Consider the following 15,564-nt stretch of genomic DNA (forward strand, 5'->3'; position numbering starts at 1 on the left):
TCTTCTTATATTAATAATTTTTTGTCACACAACAAAAGCACGTAAAGGATATAGTTCGACGATCTGAAAGGAACCGAGTTTATAAACATATGGAGAGAATTCGTTTTTTAACATTTTGCATTGGTAAAGAGTAATTATTTTTTTAATATACTCAAATGGGGGTGTTTAAGGAAATTTTGGCKCGGTTTCCTCGTGGCGGACTTTCGTATGTTTTCGCATATGGCAGCGGTGTCAAGCAGCAAGTTGGCTATGAAAAAATTTCTAAGCAAAAAAATAACGTTATTGACCTGATATTCTGTGTACGTGATCCTCTTGGTTGGCATGCAGAAAATATTAATCGTCAGGAAAGTCACTACTCAATGCTGCACCTGTTGGGTCCCCGTTTTATCATGAACTACCAGGAGCATTTAGGAGCTCGTGTATACTTCAACACGTTGGTGCATTTGCCTGACATTGACGTAACTATTAAATATGGCGTTGTCTCAAGAGAGCACCTACTGGATGATTTATTAAATTGGCGATATTTGTACCTTGCCGGGCGTCTTCAAAAGCCTGTAAGGGAATTGGTACCAACGAATGGTGACGACGAATTGAACGAAGCTTTAGCAAAAAACTTAATGAGCGCCTTTCAAGTAGCATTACTATTACTACCAGAACAGTTTACTGCCTATCAACTATTCCACACAATCTCTAGTCTTAGTTATAAAGGTGATTTTCGAATGTTATTCGGTGAGAATAAGCAGAAGGTACGGAATATTGTTCTGGCCCAAGAAAAAGATTTCTTGGGTTTATACTATCCAGTAATGCAAAATTTAACGGACTATGTTGCAGCTGATTTCAATGCTAAAGAAATAGGCTCAGATAAAACCATTGTGCTATTTGAACAGGACAAATCGCTATTAGCTAGAATACACCATCTACGCAATGCACCCAGTGCATTACAAAGGCGTATTGTGCAAAATTCAGCATTTAAAGGGAATTATATGAAAATTGTGCCACACTTGGCCGAGTCTCACAATCTCCTCGAGCTGATCCAAACTTCAGTAAATGACATAGTGTGGCGTAGCAGCATCACTCAGTCAATAAAGAACATTCCCAGCGCAGGTCTCTTTAAATCGCTTATTTACAGCTATCGTAAGGCGCTTAAAACTTTTTCCTAGTCGCTCAACGTACACAAATGGAACTATGCCAAAGTTATTAAAATGAAATTTGATTGCATTAAGTTGCTTTAAAAGCTCAAGCGAGGAGTTCTAATTTATAACAGAGACAATTTAATGACTATGTTAAAGCAATTAGTTATTTAAGAAAAAATAGGATTTCAGCAATGTAAATATATAAAATAGATACTGGCTATGAGATATATTTGTGTATACAAATATTTGTTAACTATTTTTTAGCTTTCTTAACTATTTAGTGCAATAAAGTGCAAATAATTTACAACTTAACATTAACGCAGTTTTACTTTTTTAATTTCATTTATTAGCTCGAAACTGATCATTTTCACGAAAATAATTTAAGTAAAATGTCAAGCGACTCAGACTCATCCGCATCATCAGAGGAACATTATAAAAAGAAGAAAAATAAGAAACTCAAAAGGAAGTCAGAGAAAAAGAAGCACAAGAAAAAGGAAAGGAAAGAGAAGAGACACAAGGACAAGAAGCATTACCACAAGGAAAAACTTCCACTTGAACCCAATTTACCGATTTCGGGTTTGGATAATAAAAATGAGACAATTGAAGGCAGTGAAGATGCATTCGGCCCGGCCTTACCACCTCATTTACTTAAAGCAAATACAAAATCTGACAAAGCATTAATAGGCCCCACATTGCCAAGTGAATTTTTAAATTTCATTGAGAACGTACAAAGCAAGTCTTCAGAAATGTCTGAGCGGGATAACGCGGCTGCTTCAGTTAGTGATGGCGAAGTGGATGACATGAATTTCTCATATGGTCCTGTGCCTGTAAGCAACGACTCTGATGGGTTAGCAAAAATGAGTTCAACACAAATGGAATTGGAGCAGCGCGCATTGGAACTCAAATTGGCAGCCATTGAAGGAACCGGTAATACTACTGACGTAAAAGTACGTGAGGAATGGATGTTGGAATTGCCAGAAGTTGGGCTAAAGGGCGGCTTAGCAGCGCTTTCGAACATGAAGCGAACGTTTCATCAGGGGAAAGAAAAACCGGACTTTAGTGATCGGTGCGTATACTCTTATTTTATAAATAGTTGAAATAAAAATCATAATTTTTCATTTTTTTAACAGTTCCTCTTGGACTAAAACTCCTCATGATGAAACCAAGCCTTCTACGAGCACATCAAAGGACAAAAAGACGGTTGAGGCATTGAAACGAAGTGCTGAAGACGCTTATGAAAAGCAACGAGACGAAGAGCAGGCACGCATTGCAAAGAAGCATAAAAAGCAGCACAAGCGAGATGAGTCGTTAGTAGAAATACACCAAAAGAAATTACGAAAGGAGCAAAAGAAAAAAGTAAGTTTTTTACTGTTTACAAATAGTATGGTTACATAGATACATATACAAGTTTGGCTAACTTTATCGCATATATTAATAGGAAAAGGAACTGGCCAGTGCAGGAGCTAAGCCCGAGCGACGACCATTTAGTCGGGATGTAGATTTGAAATTAAACAAAATCGATAAAAACCAAACCAAGCAGATCGTCGATAAAGCAAAAATACTTAATACCAAGTTCGCAAGTGGGAGAACAAAATTTCTTTGAGTATCTTCGCTTGAATATATACCCAATATTAATGTTTAATATAAATAATTATAAAAATACATTTTTCACTTACAGAAATACGAATACTTAAAATGTATTATATTTAAAAAGTTAGGAGTGGAACTCATTACTTTTAAACTTAATACTTAGCGTTGGGGCGCTGGTTTTGGCTTTGGTATTTTACTCAATAGCATTTGTATTTCATCTTTTTCTTTCCAATCCTTCCAAAGTTCATAAAGATTTACAATTGCTCGTACTATTTCTTGAACCTTTTCCAAATCAACGTTCAGTTCGGCAAACCAAGTTTTCATGGAATCTTTTTGCAGGATAACGCAGGCAATTTGCAAGCACGCAATTGCAATCTAGAATAGAAAAAGTTAATATTTGTATATAAGCAAATTTAATTTTAGTACTTACTTGGTAAGGAGGATATAGCAAGCATACATCTGTCCGCAAAGAATCGTTAACTATGCGCCAGCTTAGAGTTAACAACTGTTCCTCTTGTCCCATGTCTTGTACCAATTGAAGTAGAGGGCGATAGGGTTGATAGACAATTAAACAGCAATCTAGGTTTTCAAGCAAATAGAATTCGCACTCTAAAACGTGATTTGTKCGATAGGGGAACTCCTGTGTATAGGCGTAGCTGAATTTTGATTTAATCACCGATTGACAAATGGTGATTAATCTTGAATTTGAAATTACACCGAATTCTTCCACCTTGGAAGCCAGCAATATGCAGGTAGGAGCTAGTAATAAAGGATCTATGTTTTTTAGAGAGTTTCGGGCGTAGAATCGTTTGAAGTAAACAGTCGCAGTAGCAATGACCTGTTGCCGAAGTTTCAGTTGTTCACCCAGTACTTGTATGACATTAGCGAAGAAAATAAAAATCTTCTGATATTCATCCTCACTGAGCACTTGTARATCGTATTGTCTTTCGCGTATCAGGTCCTGCCGATCAAGTATCCACTGTTGCGAGTGAGAACTTTGCCAGAAATTTCCAGCCATTTCAAGCAATCGTGTTTGGTATAAAAGTTGAAACAAAGTTCTTATGTTAGAAACGTTTGCCTTTTTCAACTTTGTATTAAAATTTTAAATTTTTTGTTAAGCAAAATCTTTCAAAAGATTCACCAATTATAAATTTGTGTAGCAAATTTTATTCGAAGCTACAAATGTCAGATTTGTTTTGTTGTCGTCGAAGAAAGTGACCAAAAAAGTTGAAAACAATAATAATAAGGCATGACATTTAAATGTTCTGACCCGTTTTGGCATTGAGTTAACATACTCTATTTTGACGATTAAATTTTTTACTAGAAAAGCAGCCAACTTTAAGCCCAAYTGCCTGTCTGGTTCGTGTAAGATCGTCGAGGGCGAATTGTTTAATAAAGTTTAAGCAAATAACTTTAAATAATTAATAGAAACGATGGCGTTGCGAGTGCTCTCTGTTTCACAAAATTTGCGCCAGCTCTCTAAAGGAGCTGAGCTTTTAAAAGTAAGTGATTATCAAAAAATCTTGTGTAAAATAGGTTTTGTAGCATTACGTAATGTGAAAAAGTGATAAAACATTTGTTAGAATTGCGAAAAATTCTACAATAACATTAAATACCATTGCAAATGTATTTGTGGGATAATACTTTCAATTTAAGCGTTATTTAACAATTTAGTGCAAATTAATATTTTGGTTTGAGGTTATGTGTCGTATATTGATTTTCATCGTTTATTGTCTAATTTCATGATAGCGCTACAAGGCAACAGCAAGCCTAAAGAAAACCCTCGTGAATATTCCAGCCACTCAGGTGACACGTTTGGATAACGGTCTACGTGTTGCTAGCGAAGATTCCGGAGCGGCGACTGCTACTGTTGGTCTGTGGATTGATGCTGGTTCTCGTTCTGAAACCGAAAAGAATAATGGAGTTGCCCACTTCTTGGAACATATGGCTTTTAAAGTAAATTCATATATAAATACGAAAATATTTCTAAATTTATAGAAAAAAAAAATATATATATATATTTTATAATAGGGTACTGCTAAACGTTCCCAAACCGATTTGGAATTGGAAGTTGAGAATTTGGGAGCTCATTTGAATGCCTATACATCCCGCGAGCAAACAGTGTTTTACGCTAAGTGTTTGTCGAAGGATGTGCCAAAAGCAGTCGAAATTTTGGCTGACATCATCCAAAACTCAAAATTAGGCGAAGCCGAAATCGAACGCGAACGATCTGTTATTCTACGTGAAATGCAAGAAGTTGAAAGCAACCTGCAAGAAGTGGTGTTCGATCATTTGCATGCTACCGCATATCAAGGAACACCATTAGGACAGACCATTCTTGGACCCACTAAGAATATTAAGTATGTTATTAATATATTCAAAGTGTTATCAGTTTTTACATGTTATTTATCAATCAGGTGTATTGGAAAACAAGACCTTTGCGACTACATTTCAACTCATTACAAGGCTTCTCGTATTGTGCTCGCTGGTGCCGGCGGTGTTAAGCATGATGATTTAGTCAAATTGGCTCAAGAAAATCTGCGCGGTTTGGAAAATACTTATGATGGCAAACCACCAGTTGTCACACCATGCCGCTTCACTGGCTCAGAAGTCCGTGTTCGCGATGATTCATTGCCCCTCGCACATGTTGCCATTGCTGTGGAAGGTTGTGGTTGGACAGATCAAGATAACATCCCTTTRATGGTAGCTAACACTTTGATTGGAGCTTGGGATCGTTCTCAAGGTGGTGGCGTCAATAATGCTTCGAACTTGGCACGTGCTAGTGCYGAGGACAGTAAGTGTTAGAAGATAAATTTATAAACCTAAATGAAAATATACGAACTCTTTTTCAGATTTATGTCACAGTTTCCAATCATTTAACACCTGCTACAAGGACACCGGATTGTGGGGTATCTATTTCGTTTGCGACCCATTGCAGTGCGAGGTAATAAAAGAAATAAATATATATCTTTAAGATTTTCGTTAATTGCATGTTTTGTGCAGGATATGCTATTTAATGTCCAAACTGAATGGATGCGTCTCTGCACCATGGTTACTGAGGCCGAAGTCGAACGCGCCAAGAATTTGTTGAAAACCAATATGCTGCTCCAACTTGATGGCACCACTCCTATCTGTGAAGATATTGGTCGTCAAATGCTCTGCTACAACCGCCGCATTCCTTTGCACGAATTAGAGCAACGCATTGACGCCGTAAATGTCAGAAATGTACGTGATGTCGCAATGAAATATATTTATGACAGATGCCCCGCAGTAGCTGCCGTCGGMCCCGTCGAGAACCTGCCTGAATATAACAGAATTCGCTCATCGATGTATTGGTTGAGGGTCTAATTCATTTAAATAAACGAAGAAATGCTTCAAACAAAGTAGTGTAATTGAGAGAAAATATATTGGAAAATAAAACAATCTAAATGAAAATATCCGTTAGTGAAAAACAAGCGTAGTTTAAATCGATTTGTATATTTTACTTGTGAGCAATAAATATTTGAATGTCCAGTTACATAATCCTTAATATATATTATACAGAAAATCTAATATTATTGAGAAGCCCTTTAACTTAATACAAATACCCGGAGCAAAAGTTTTTTTTTAGAACACTAATAATAATTGTAAATATGTATGTATAAGTAAAAATAATGGAACTAGTCATGCGTATAATTGGTTGGAATACCACTTAGACCTTTTTCTATCTTGGCTGGCTCTGTGTTTCCTAATGCTGGATCAAGACCTTTCCAAGAACGATCTTCAAATGTAAGACCAGTATTGGTGGTCATCACTTCCATTTTTCCTATCCCAGAAAGCGACTGCTGCTGCTCACTTAGTGCTGCTGCTCCCTCTTCTACAGTATCTTCGGTAATGCCTCGAACACGACCACTAATTAAGCTGACGTCTTGTTCCTGTTGGACTGTAGGATCAAAAGCTAAAAACCTTTCTCCTTGCGGTAGCAACTTTTTAAAATCGGTTACGTATGCCTCGGGATATTTCATATGCCATGCGGGATTGAGTGCCATTTCAGCTTCGAATACTGATACAATGGGTTTGTAGTACTCTTTGGAATTATACATATTATTGAAAGGACATCCAATTAGCACGAAACAATCTATTTCTAAAAAGTTCGCTAATTTAGCGGGATTAATCCGCCCCACAGAAATAATCTGAGTCTTTATTCCACGAGATTTAGCCATTTCCTGTAGTCTAGAAACAATTTTTAAATAACCCTCGGCTGTAAGGGTGGCCACAATTAGTCCAAGAGTTTGAGCATCTTTACACTTCTCTATGTAGTGGTATCGTCGGCGGATATACTGGGCTGTTAATGGATTTYTTTCGAACAAACTATTTTTATTTGGTTCATAGATAAACCATTGTGAAGCTGCAAACAAAAAGGAAARTGAGAAAAGGCCAACAAAAACTGTTTACACAGAATAACTGTAATACCTTGGGTTGTGATGGATAGGTTAGAAAATCTTGAGTTTTCGGAACCGACAAAAAGGCAGATGGGATCATTTGGGTGTTTTTGCTCTACTACGTCCTCTGCGGGCGGATATGCTTCAATGAATAGTTCTTTACATGGCAGTATTTCCTTTAATTTATCTAAAAAATATTTTATACAAACTCAGTTAACAAAAGCGATGCTTATTACTTACAGCTTAATGAATCTTCATCAGCTTCGTTTACACGTTTGTCTAACAAATGATGATAACCTATATCAAGGTATATAAACAAGACCCTTCCATTGACAGTCTCAGCCATTGAAGACAACTTAAGCATAAAATCTTTTAAATTAAAAGGATATTGTGGATACATATACAGAACCGGAAGACGAGATACTCTACTACGACAAGCGTTGCCAAAATGAATCAGGCTATCTGCCTCAACATGGCCCGCAGCTATCTGTAATATGCCTTTTTTACTGGGATCCAAGTTTAAGATATTTCGAATGACAATTTACCTCATCTACGCAACAGCTGCCATAGGAGGTGTCGGCCAAGATAAAAAGTTTTGTATCCGTCGACCCACTGTTGGGAGTGAACAAAGCTTTAAGACTATCACTTATCTCGTCGCTATGCGGCAAGTAATGGTCAGGAAATTGAAGACAGACCTAATAAAATATTTTAATTTATTTTGTTTCATTTATTACTGACAAACAGTTTTACCCGCTTGTATCCATTTTGTCGAATCCATCCCCAACAAATTTTTAGTAGGGTGCCATTCCAAACCTGTTCAAGCKGAGGTGTGACTTCGTCTTCCTCCAAGTCTACTTCCCTTTCAATTACTTGCTCCGCAGAGTTATAAAAGGCTGATGTGCTCATTGCAAATAATAAATGATATCTTGATATCAATGAAATTATTTGGAACTAAAGAGAATATATAATGCAATTTCTAACAAAAGCATGAGCTGTGTTAGGGTTGCTGTGCTGTTTAAGACCAGTATTTAATTTTATAATACAAAAACTCGGATTTATTCTATAAATGTTTTACCGCATACTCTAAGTTATAATTCTGTACGATATATTTATGTATCTCTTGCATTAAGTTTTTTATATTAAATTATTTGTTGTCGATTCTTAACCATGGATATTTTTTCGATGTGGCATCCCCTAAGGGATCTCAATTATCGATTATTAAAATCGGCAAGATCGCTGAAGAACTGTCAAAAACTTTAGAGGTTACCACAAGTACTACTTTCCGTCATTTTGTATATTATTTTTCCATGTGACATAGCATTTAATGATTATTGTAAATACTTAGGCTGGGATTTAGAATATCATCCCCGACTTTCGGGGATAAAATKGGTATCACTGGAAAGGCGACGTTCTCCAGATCACGAAATAATATATAATTTGTATATTGTGAATAACTTTTTCACTTATATTATGCACTTTTCACTTACTAACACTTCACTATRACGTTTTCGAACACCGGGGTGTTCAGGGTTCTTTCGCGTAGAACTCCTCTCGGCAACTTTTTTTCTTTTATAAAAAATTGCTAAAGAGTTTTGGCGATTTCCATTTATGTATTTTTGGTATAAAGTTTTTGCTTATTTTCTTTTGTTGACAACTAGGCAGATATGGCAATACCATTTATTTGCTAGTATGCAACCCTATTCTTGTTGAGCAAATGCAGGGAATTTAAAATAAAGCTTTATTTGCAATAAATATTAAAAAATTAATATAGAAAAACGTTTTTCTATATATATATATATACTTGATCTGGAGAACGTCAACTTTCCAGTGATACCCATTTTATCCCCGAAATCCGGGGATGCTATTCTAAATTTGACCTAATTCTTAATATCATTGATATATACTTATTTTAATTTTAAAATGGTTCTTAATATTGCAAGAAAAAATGTTCAAGTAAAAAAATTTTGTATTTACACAAAAAAATTTTCGTTTAATCAAATTATATGTGAGCTGGCATCTCTGAGAGCTTGAAGGAAAAAGAAAACGTCAATTTAGAGAAAGCAAAAGTAAAGAAACGCTATAATTTTTTCAAGCTATTAATTCCGGAATTTTCGAAAAATTTGCAAGAACTCACGTAATTTTCTTGAAAATATATAGAAGTGAATAATTGAACYTAAGTAATTTTAAGCAAGTTACAAAAAGAAAATACTCTACAACATGGATGAAGCGCGTGATGAAAGCCAGTTTATTGTGGACGACGTWAGCAAAATAATTAAGGATGCTATTGAGAACACGATCGGCGGCAACGCCTACCAACATGATAAAGTAAACAACTGGACGGGACAAGTTGTGGAGAACTGTCTTAACGTGCTTACCAAGGAGCAGAAACCATACAAATACATTGTTACATCGATGATAATGCAAAAGAATGGCGCCGGTCTGCATACAGCCAGTTCATGCTATTGGAATAATGACACAGATGGCAGCTGCACTGTGCGTTGGGAAAATAAAACTATGTATTGTATTGTATCGGTATTCGGCCTGGCTGTTTAAGAATTGATGAAAATATTGAAGTAAGGGGACACAAAAAGCGGCTACAGCCAGGGGAGGGTATAGACTTTTTAGTTGTTTTCGGTGGACACAACAGCAAAGTAAAACAGTAAATACTATAGAAACATATAACATTCTCAACACATATAAACGCTTATTACAGCCATTTGAATTCAATTATCAAATCGATTTATTACTCTAACCAGAGAGCTTGTAACAAAAAAATGTGTTAAATCTTTTATAGCTGCATAAGTTGTTAAAACTACAAAATAAAATAAATTTCGTAAGGCCTTAAATTTTAATAAAAAATATAGTTGAGGTGGAATGCGTAGTGATTTTAAGAATGTTCAATATGTGCAGCAATTGACTATAAATTCAAATTAAAATCGCAGAAAATGTATTTTTAGAGGGTACCGAAAMTATGTATGTGTATATGGAAGCGCGCGCTTTACTTGAAAAACTAAAATATTTACTACTAGGAATTCCGATATTTTTAGTTTTCGATAAAACATTAAAATCTTAGTGGTTGATTTTGCCATTTATTTCCGAATAACCACGTACATATATGTATACATAAATATTTAAGGCTTTGCATCTAAAATTGATAATAAAATACTAATATTCTATATAATATAATTTTTTATTGGGTTGGGTGTAATTTTCTACACATTCAATGACAATAATAGGCTTTTGCCTCAGCGGATCTCTAAATTAGACGTAGTGACACTTATATGGACTTCGCACACACATGCGTCTCTGAGCAATTATTTCTTTTATTGACACTTCAGGTTTCTGCTCATGAATCATGCCAAGGTAGTTAAAATTCATAATTTTTGACCTTGGTATTTTTTCATATATGTACGTATACATATTTATATCTGTAGGTCGACTAAATTCTGTTGCTTTAGAAGTATTTTAACTTTTCATTGTTATCCAATGGCATGCAAATGACGCTTGCTGTGTACTGTGCTGTTATCAAGTTAGAATTTAAAAAATAAATATGATACSCTTTTATTATGTCATTCATTGCCCATTGACTTTTCGATAATAGCACAAAGCAGAAATGAGAAAACCGCCAAAAATAGTTGTTTATGCTTAGATATTTTCATTTATCTAATATTTAATTATGCACGAAATGAAAGTACTAATAAAGCGATATATTCATAATTATTCATATTCATAATATTCACTATTTAGAAAAAAAAACTGTTACCCGAGTATGATACAAATGGCAAAAAGAAAAAGATAAAATTCGTATCTTTTAATATCTAATCGTATTTATTTAAAAAATGACTAAGGCTCCAACTTTTACAGAAACTAGCAAATGTGAGCGATTATTTTTTTGACTTCCTACTAAATCCCATTGGTAACGCAGTCATTTTGCTTGGCAAACGTAAAGTCAACAAATCTGTCTTCGATGGTCGGACTGCATTCGCAATATGGGCAAACTTCACCAATTTAACTTTTGAAACACACAACTCCTGAGCCAACACATTCAAATCCACGGTAAAATTTTCGCTGATTATCAATGCAAGAACTATAAAATAGCACAAGGCTTTTTCCGATGTGTGCGAAGTGCGTGAACTAGAAAAGGTAAAGTGTTGGTTTTTAATATATTCTGTTCTTTAGTTTAACAMTAATTCACTTACAAAGGTTTTGAATGAGGATCAGAAAAACGTGAACGAACATCGTTTTCCGCTTTTTCTGTAATGCCCGATAGTTCAATTGTTTTGATTGAACGTGCACGACTTTTGATCAAATTTAGTAAACAGTCCATGTAGATAATTAATTTCAAATGCAAAAATCCTTGTGGTGTTGGCGAATTATCCTGTATACGTTTGATACATTTGCACAAGTATTCCGACTTTATTCTGAAAACCCATTAACAATGAATAAAAAATTGGCTAAAATTAATATAAAAATACCACTTACGGTAGCTTTTCCACTGGTGTCGAGTAAACCACTTTCGATTCCTCATCTAAACGTTCGAGCAGATCTGCAGGCACAATATCACATACATCATACATTTCTTCCACCTTTTTAGCATCTTTATTGAATTTAGGCCGCAAAATATCAAAGTTATGCTGCGTATCGGGTTGTTCYTCGCCTTCCTGGTTTAACTCCGCTTCACGCACAGTGTTGTCCAAATCATTTTTTAGTACTTCGACATTCACCTTATTATTTTCTTGATTAGCTGCAAAACGAGCAGCTTTTCGCCCACCAAATTGTTTCATTAGCACGGCTCTGGTGTGTTCGGCCGTAAAAGTTGGCAAAGGTTTTTGCTCAAGAGTATTGAAAATATGATTGGTGAGGGTAGCTTGTTCAATGGGAATAATGCGAAGCTATTGTGATAAAGATTTTATAAAGTATCATCAGGAAGCAAATTTTTTAATCAATACCTTATTTGTTATTTTATTGCGGACACAGATATAAGTGTCTGTAAGTGCTGCAGCCTCTCCTTCATCCATCATACCATGATAAATTTGGTCATTGGCAGTCACCATTGCAATATTGGCATTTGTCTCTTKGCCACGTTTTTGCTGTAGACGTGTAAATTGTGTAGCATCCTTACTTACGGCTCCTAGTTGACCATTTTGGAATTTCACTGAAAACATTTTTTTGGAAGCATTAAATGGGTTTTTCTTTTTGATCTAAGAGAAACTTACACAAGGTAGGCATTGCGGCGTTGCGTTTGCGAGGATACACCTTTTCGATAGTTGCTTTTTCCTTCATTATTCTAATTTAAAGAAATACAACTTATTTTATTAAACTTAAATAAGAAGAGTAAGAAAGTTTTCAAAACAACAATGAGACTACACGTGAARAAAATGACATTAGTGATGTACGAACTTTTTTCCTAATTTGGTGGGTATTCAAGTGAATACCAAGTAGTCGTTGCTGTTACTTTATACATAATTTATACCAGAAACATAACCAAGAATGATACCATTTATTCACATGTTGTTGTTATTGCACAAAAATTAAAAGTTTAYCTCATTTGATTGAAAATGCATAATTTAATTAGCTTTAATATATTAACTTTATAATGTAAATTCAAGTGCATTTAAAAAAATCAAGTAATTATGTCAAAATATTGAAAACTTAAAGTTTATGCTAAAATGTAGAAAAATAGGTGTTTTTTCTCATCTTAAAATCCATAGTATTTGATATATACTTGTAGTTCTGTTCTCATGTAGATTTAGTCATAGTATCGGCGGACGTAAAACCGAATCCGCTGAGTGTATAGTGTTTACTTTTAATGATATGCACCACTTGCTGCATTGGGAAGATGAATGAACCGTATAGTAAAAATTTGTATGAAAATATTTCGAAATACTAACCATAACCAGTTTAATTAGRAAAACAGCAAAGGTCAAAAAGTTTATGCTAATTAAAGCCGTCTCTGGAGGGAAGTTAAGATTTGATTCTCCTAATATACCGCGTCTGTGGCGCATGTGAACCTTGGGTGTCCAAATCATGCTAAATTGATCCTCTGTTACGATTAAAGAAAAAGCAWTACATGAAGATGATGATGCCAAATTAAGTTACAATCTCCAATTAGGCATATCGCTTGCTTACTGATAGAGTGCCATAACTCAAAAATTTATGTTAAGTATCAAAATCGCATATAGCTATTTAAACTTTTTTCGCTAGATCATTTAATTATCTTTACAATTTGAATCTTTAAGGATCCTTAGTATTTTTTGAATTAACGTCACTTTTCTGTTAAACAAGCGACATTTAATTTTACCTATTAAATGCATCATTTTATTTTTCAAACGCTTCAATTTATTAAGTTTCTGTTGGAATGTCATTTTTGATTGTTTTACCCATCTGCTCCGCACAGTTCTTAGAAAGTTTATAAATCCTCGAAGCGTTGGATATTGTACGCCTTTTATGACGTGGGACAACATATTGGTGTTTTCCACAGTAGAACTTCTTTCATCGCTTTTATCTGCATTGTCCTCAACGAGCATTTCCTCGCTATGCTCACTGTCATTTGGTACTTGTTTAACCGTTGCTCCGGCTCTTTCTACTTCTAGCTTKGCTGCTAATTGCTTTTCTGTGCTTTTAATACTCGGTATTCTTGTTGGGCCATCAACCTGGCCTTTAGTTTCTAACAATTTCGATGCTGGATCAAGCATTTTTCTCAATGTCTCCACGTCTTTCGTATTACTGAAGCGTTCGCGTTGATATTCCAACCATTCTGGGCTGGGCGTCGTTGCAGGCTCAGAATTATGCGTTTGCAGTTCCTTAGACGCGTCCTTCGCGTATGCACTGTGAAAATAACGATTTATTATGCAAAATAGAATCAAATAACCACTCAAATGTAGATTCAGCATGTTGATTTGATTAAAGCTCTTGTAGTTATGAATGATGAGAAGTACTATATATGAAGTACWAGAATCTCAGTCTGAAATTATTCGTTGTTTGTGGCTGCGTTGAGCGCATTTCACGCATTTTGAGTTTTATTATGCTACATGTTATTTTTAAGAATGTCAACCGTTGCATGCGAATGCACCACTAACGGATCGGTTATTTAATTAATAGCCGCATATTTGTATACAGCATTGGCCATATATTTGCGAACACTTTTGTTATGTTTAAATTTTCACAACTTCCAAATGTCTCCGATTAAATAAGGGCAGTTGCTCAACAGATGTTTTTTTTTTTTTTTACTATTATTTAAGGCCAGTCTCCAATTAATATCCATGCATTATACTCAGTGAATCTCGGCAAATTTTCCATTTTAAAAATGATAAGTAATTGTAAGGAAAAAGTGGAACAGACAGTGTTACGTTTGTTCATTAATTGAAAAGTGTAGCATTTGCTCCATTTGCTTACCGAATTTATCTTACAAAACAACAAACAATTACACTTTGCTTAATTGCAAATATCCAATATTTATTTCGAAAAATAAGATGCGCATCATACTAATAACACATTATATCATAAGACCRATCTTAGCGATCGTAATAATTGTACATGAAGTATATAGCATAGAGTCTATGATTTTTATGTTAATTTATTATGTTGGTATTATCTAACGCTTCTGGGTTTGATGTATAGAATTATGAAGAAAAAATTTAGCACTGTGGTTCAGTTGTTGAAAGCATTTGTAATTTATTTGCCGTTATTTGGCGTCAACAGTAATATTTAAATGTGTTTATTTTATATTTATAAGTGTATTTTAATTAGTTTTCTTTTTTATTCTATGTTAAGTAAAGTCAATTACAATTCCATACGAAAATCGAGTAAGGTACGGTTTAGAGGAAAATTCTATATACATATGTATGTATATATGTACATTTACAYTTACAGTGCATAATGCTCCATTGCCGAAAATGTGTCTTAATCTAAGGAAATAAAAAATAAGTGAGACAAATATGTTTAGAATCAATTTTTACCGATATCTAACGGTATTATGTATAATCAAGCTACATAGACTCCAGTTTTTCAGGTAAAATAATAATATAATTGGCTTAGCACACGTTTTCAGAATTAGAGCAATATGTGCTTTCACATAGYCCACAATTGTAAATACTCGCATAATTCGTTCATTCGACTTTTTGTTCATTTGTTAGTTATAGATAAATTTGTAGAGAAACAAATTCGCCTATTGGGCACTTTAGAGAATTTTGTATATGTATGCCTACTGCCTATGTACATATGTACATAAGTGTACATACATATATGTATGTAGTAGTTGTAGTTAGATCAGTAATTTCTATAAATATTCACTAAAAATAGTTATGCTTTCACGGCTTTTTCTAAGGATTTTCAAATTTAATTTGTGTATCTACTTTGTTTATCTGTGTATGTATGTGTGTTTGTATATAAATCTCATTTCACATTCCGACACAGATGAC

At 34.6% G+C, this 15,564-nt stretch overlaps 8 protein-coding genes across 8 annotated transcripts; 4 read left to right on the forward strand and 4 right to left on the reverse strand.

Moving 5' to 3' along the window:
- The first annotated feature begins 36 nt into the window (after positions 1-36).
- On the forward strand, positions 37-2,820 carry LOC108973079 (GPALPP motifs-containing protein 1). Its single transcript, XM_018940104.1, has 4 exons — positions 37-123; positions 1,484-2,199; positions 2,264-2,489; positions 2,572-2,820. The coding sequence occupies exons 2-4, from the start codon at positions 1,523-1,525 to the stop codon at positions 2,734-2,736; spliced, it is 1,068 nt and encodes a 355-aa protein (XP_018795649.1). The 5' UTR covers positions 37-123; positions 1,484-1,522; the 3' UTR covers positions 2,737-2,820.
- LOC108973089 (phosphatidate cytidylyltransferase, mitochondrial) lies at positions 43-1,445 on the forward strand. Its single transcript, XM_018940113.1, has one exon. The coding sequence runs from the start codon at positions 156-158 to the stop codon at positions 1,158-1,160; it is 1,005 nt and encodes a 334-aa protein (XP_018795658.1). The 5' UTR covers positions 43-155; the 3' UTR covers positions 1,161-1,445.
- On the reverse strand, positions 2,798-3,949 carry LOC108973099 (cyclin-C). Its single transcript, XM_018940122.1, has 2 exons — positions 3,154-3,949; positions 2,798-3,098 (listed from the first exon to the last, which is right to left on the reverse strand). The coding sequence occupies exons 1-2, from the start codon at positions 3,739-3,741 to the stop codon at positions 2,883-2,885; spliced, it is 804 nt and encodes a 267-aa protein (XP_018795667.1). The 5' UTR covers positions 3,742-3,949; the 3' UTR covers positions 2,798-2,882.
- Positions 3,950-4,060: 111 nt separating this feature from the next.
- On the forward strand, positions 4,061-6,175 carry LOC108973073 (mitochondrial-processing peptidase subunit beta). The gene is made up of 6 exons (XM_018940095.1): positions 4,061-4,225; positions 4,473-4,679; positions 4,755-5,083; positions 5,141-5,517; positions 5,576-5,667; positions 5,727-6,175. Exons 1-6 carry the CDS (start codon positions 4,157-4,159, stop codon positions 6,069-6,071), a joined length of 1,419 nt encoding a protein of 472 aa, XP_018795640.1. The 5' UTR covers positions 4,061-4,156; the 3' UTR covers positions 6,072-6,175.
- Positions 6,176-6,319: 144 nt separating this feature from the next.
- On the reverse strand, positions 6,320-8,562 carry LOC108973066 (diphthamide biosynthesis protein 2). Its single transcript, XM_018940084.1, has 5 exons — positions 7,895-8,562; positions 7,690-7,839; positions 7,385-7,631; positions 7,176-7,331; positions 6,320-7,110 (listed from the first exon to the last, which is right to left on the reverse strand). Exons 1-5 carry the CDS (start codon positions 8,048-8,050, stop codon positions 6,383-6,385), a joined length of 1,437 nt encoding a protein of 478 aa, XP_018795629.1. The 5' UTR covers positions 8,051-8,562; the 3' UTR covers positions 6,320-6,382.
- Positions 8,563-9,215: 653 nt separating this feature from the next.
- LOC108972323 (dynein light chain Tctex-type) lies at positions 9,216-10,074 on the forward strand. Its single transcript, XM_018938862.1, has one exon. It carries the CDS (start codon positions 9,362-9,364, stop codon positions 9,695-9,697), a length of 336 nt encoding a protein of 111 aa, XP_018794407.1. The 5' UTR covers positions 9,216-9,361; the 3' UTR covers positions 9,698-10,074.
- An 875-nt stretch (positions 10,075-10,949) lies between these two features.
- Positions 10,950-12,489, reverse strand: LOC108972352. Its single transcript, XM_018938905.1, has 5 exons — positions 12,361-12,489; positions 12,094-12,299; positions 11,627-12,036; positions 11,344-11,565; positions 10,950-11,278 (listed from the first exon to the last, which is right to left on the reverse strand). The coding sequence occupies exons 1-5, from the start codon at positions 12,425-12,427 to the stop codon at positions 11,029-11,031; spliced, it is 1,155 nt and encodes a 384-aa protein (XP_018794450.1). The 5' UTR covers positions 12,428-12,489; the 3' UTR covers positions 10,950-11,028.
- A 325-nt stretch (positions 12,490-12,814) lies between these two features.
- Positions 12,815-14,037, reverse strand: LOC108972512. Its single transcript, XM_018939138.1, has 3 exons — positions 13,446-14,037; positions 13,036-13,187; positions 12,815-12,970 (listed from the first exon to the last, which is right to left on the reverse strand). Exons 1-3 carry the CDS (start codon positions 14,035-14,037, stop codon positions 12,884-12,886), a joined length of 831 nt encoding a protein of 276 aa, XP_018794683.1. The 3' UTR covers positions 12,815-12,883.
- Positions 14,038-15,564: the final 1,527 nt, after the last annotated feature.

The sequence above is a fragment of the Bactrocera latifrons genome, unplaced genomic scaffold (assembly GCF_001853355.1).
Source record: "Bactrocera latifrons isolate USDA-ARS-PBARC rearing strain unplaced genomic scaffold, ASM185335v1 scaffold_11, whole genome shotgun sequence".
NCBI classification, from domain to species: domain Eukaryota; kingdom Metazoa; phylum Arthropoda; class Insecta; order Diptera; family Tephritidae; genus Bactrocera; species Bactrocera latifrons.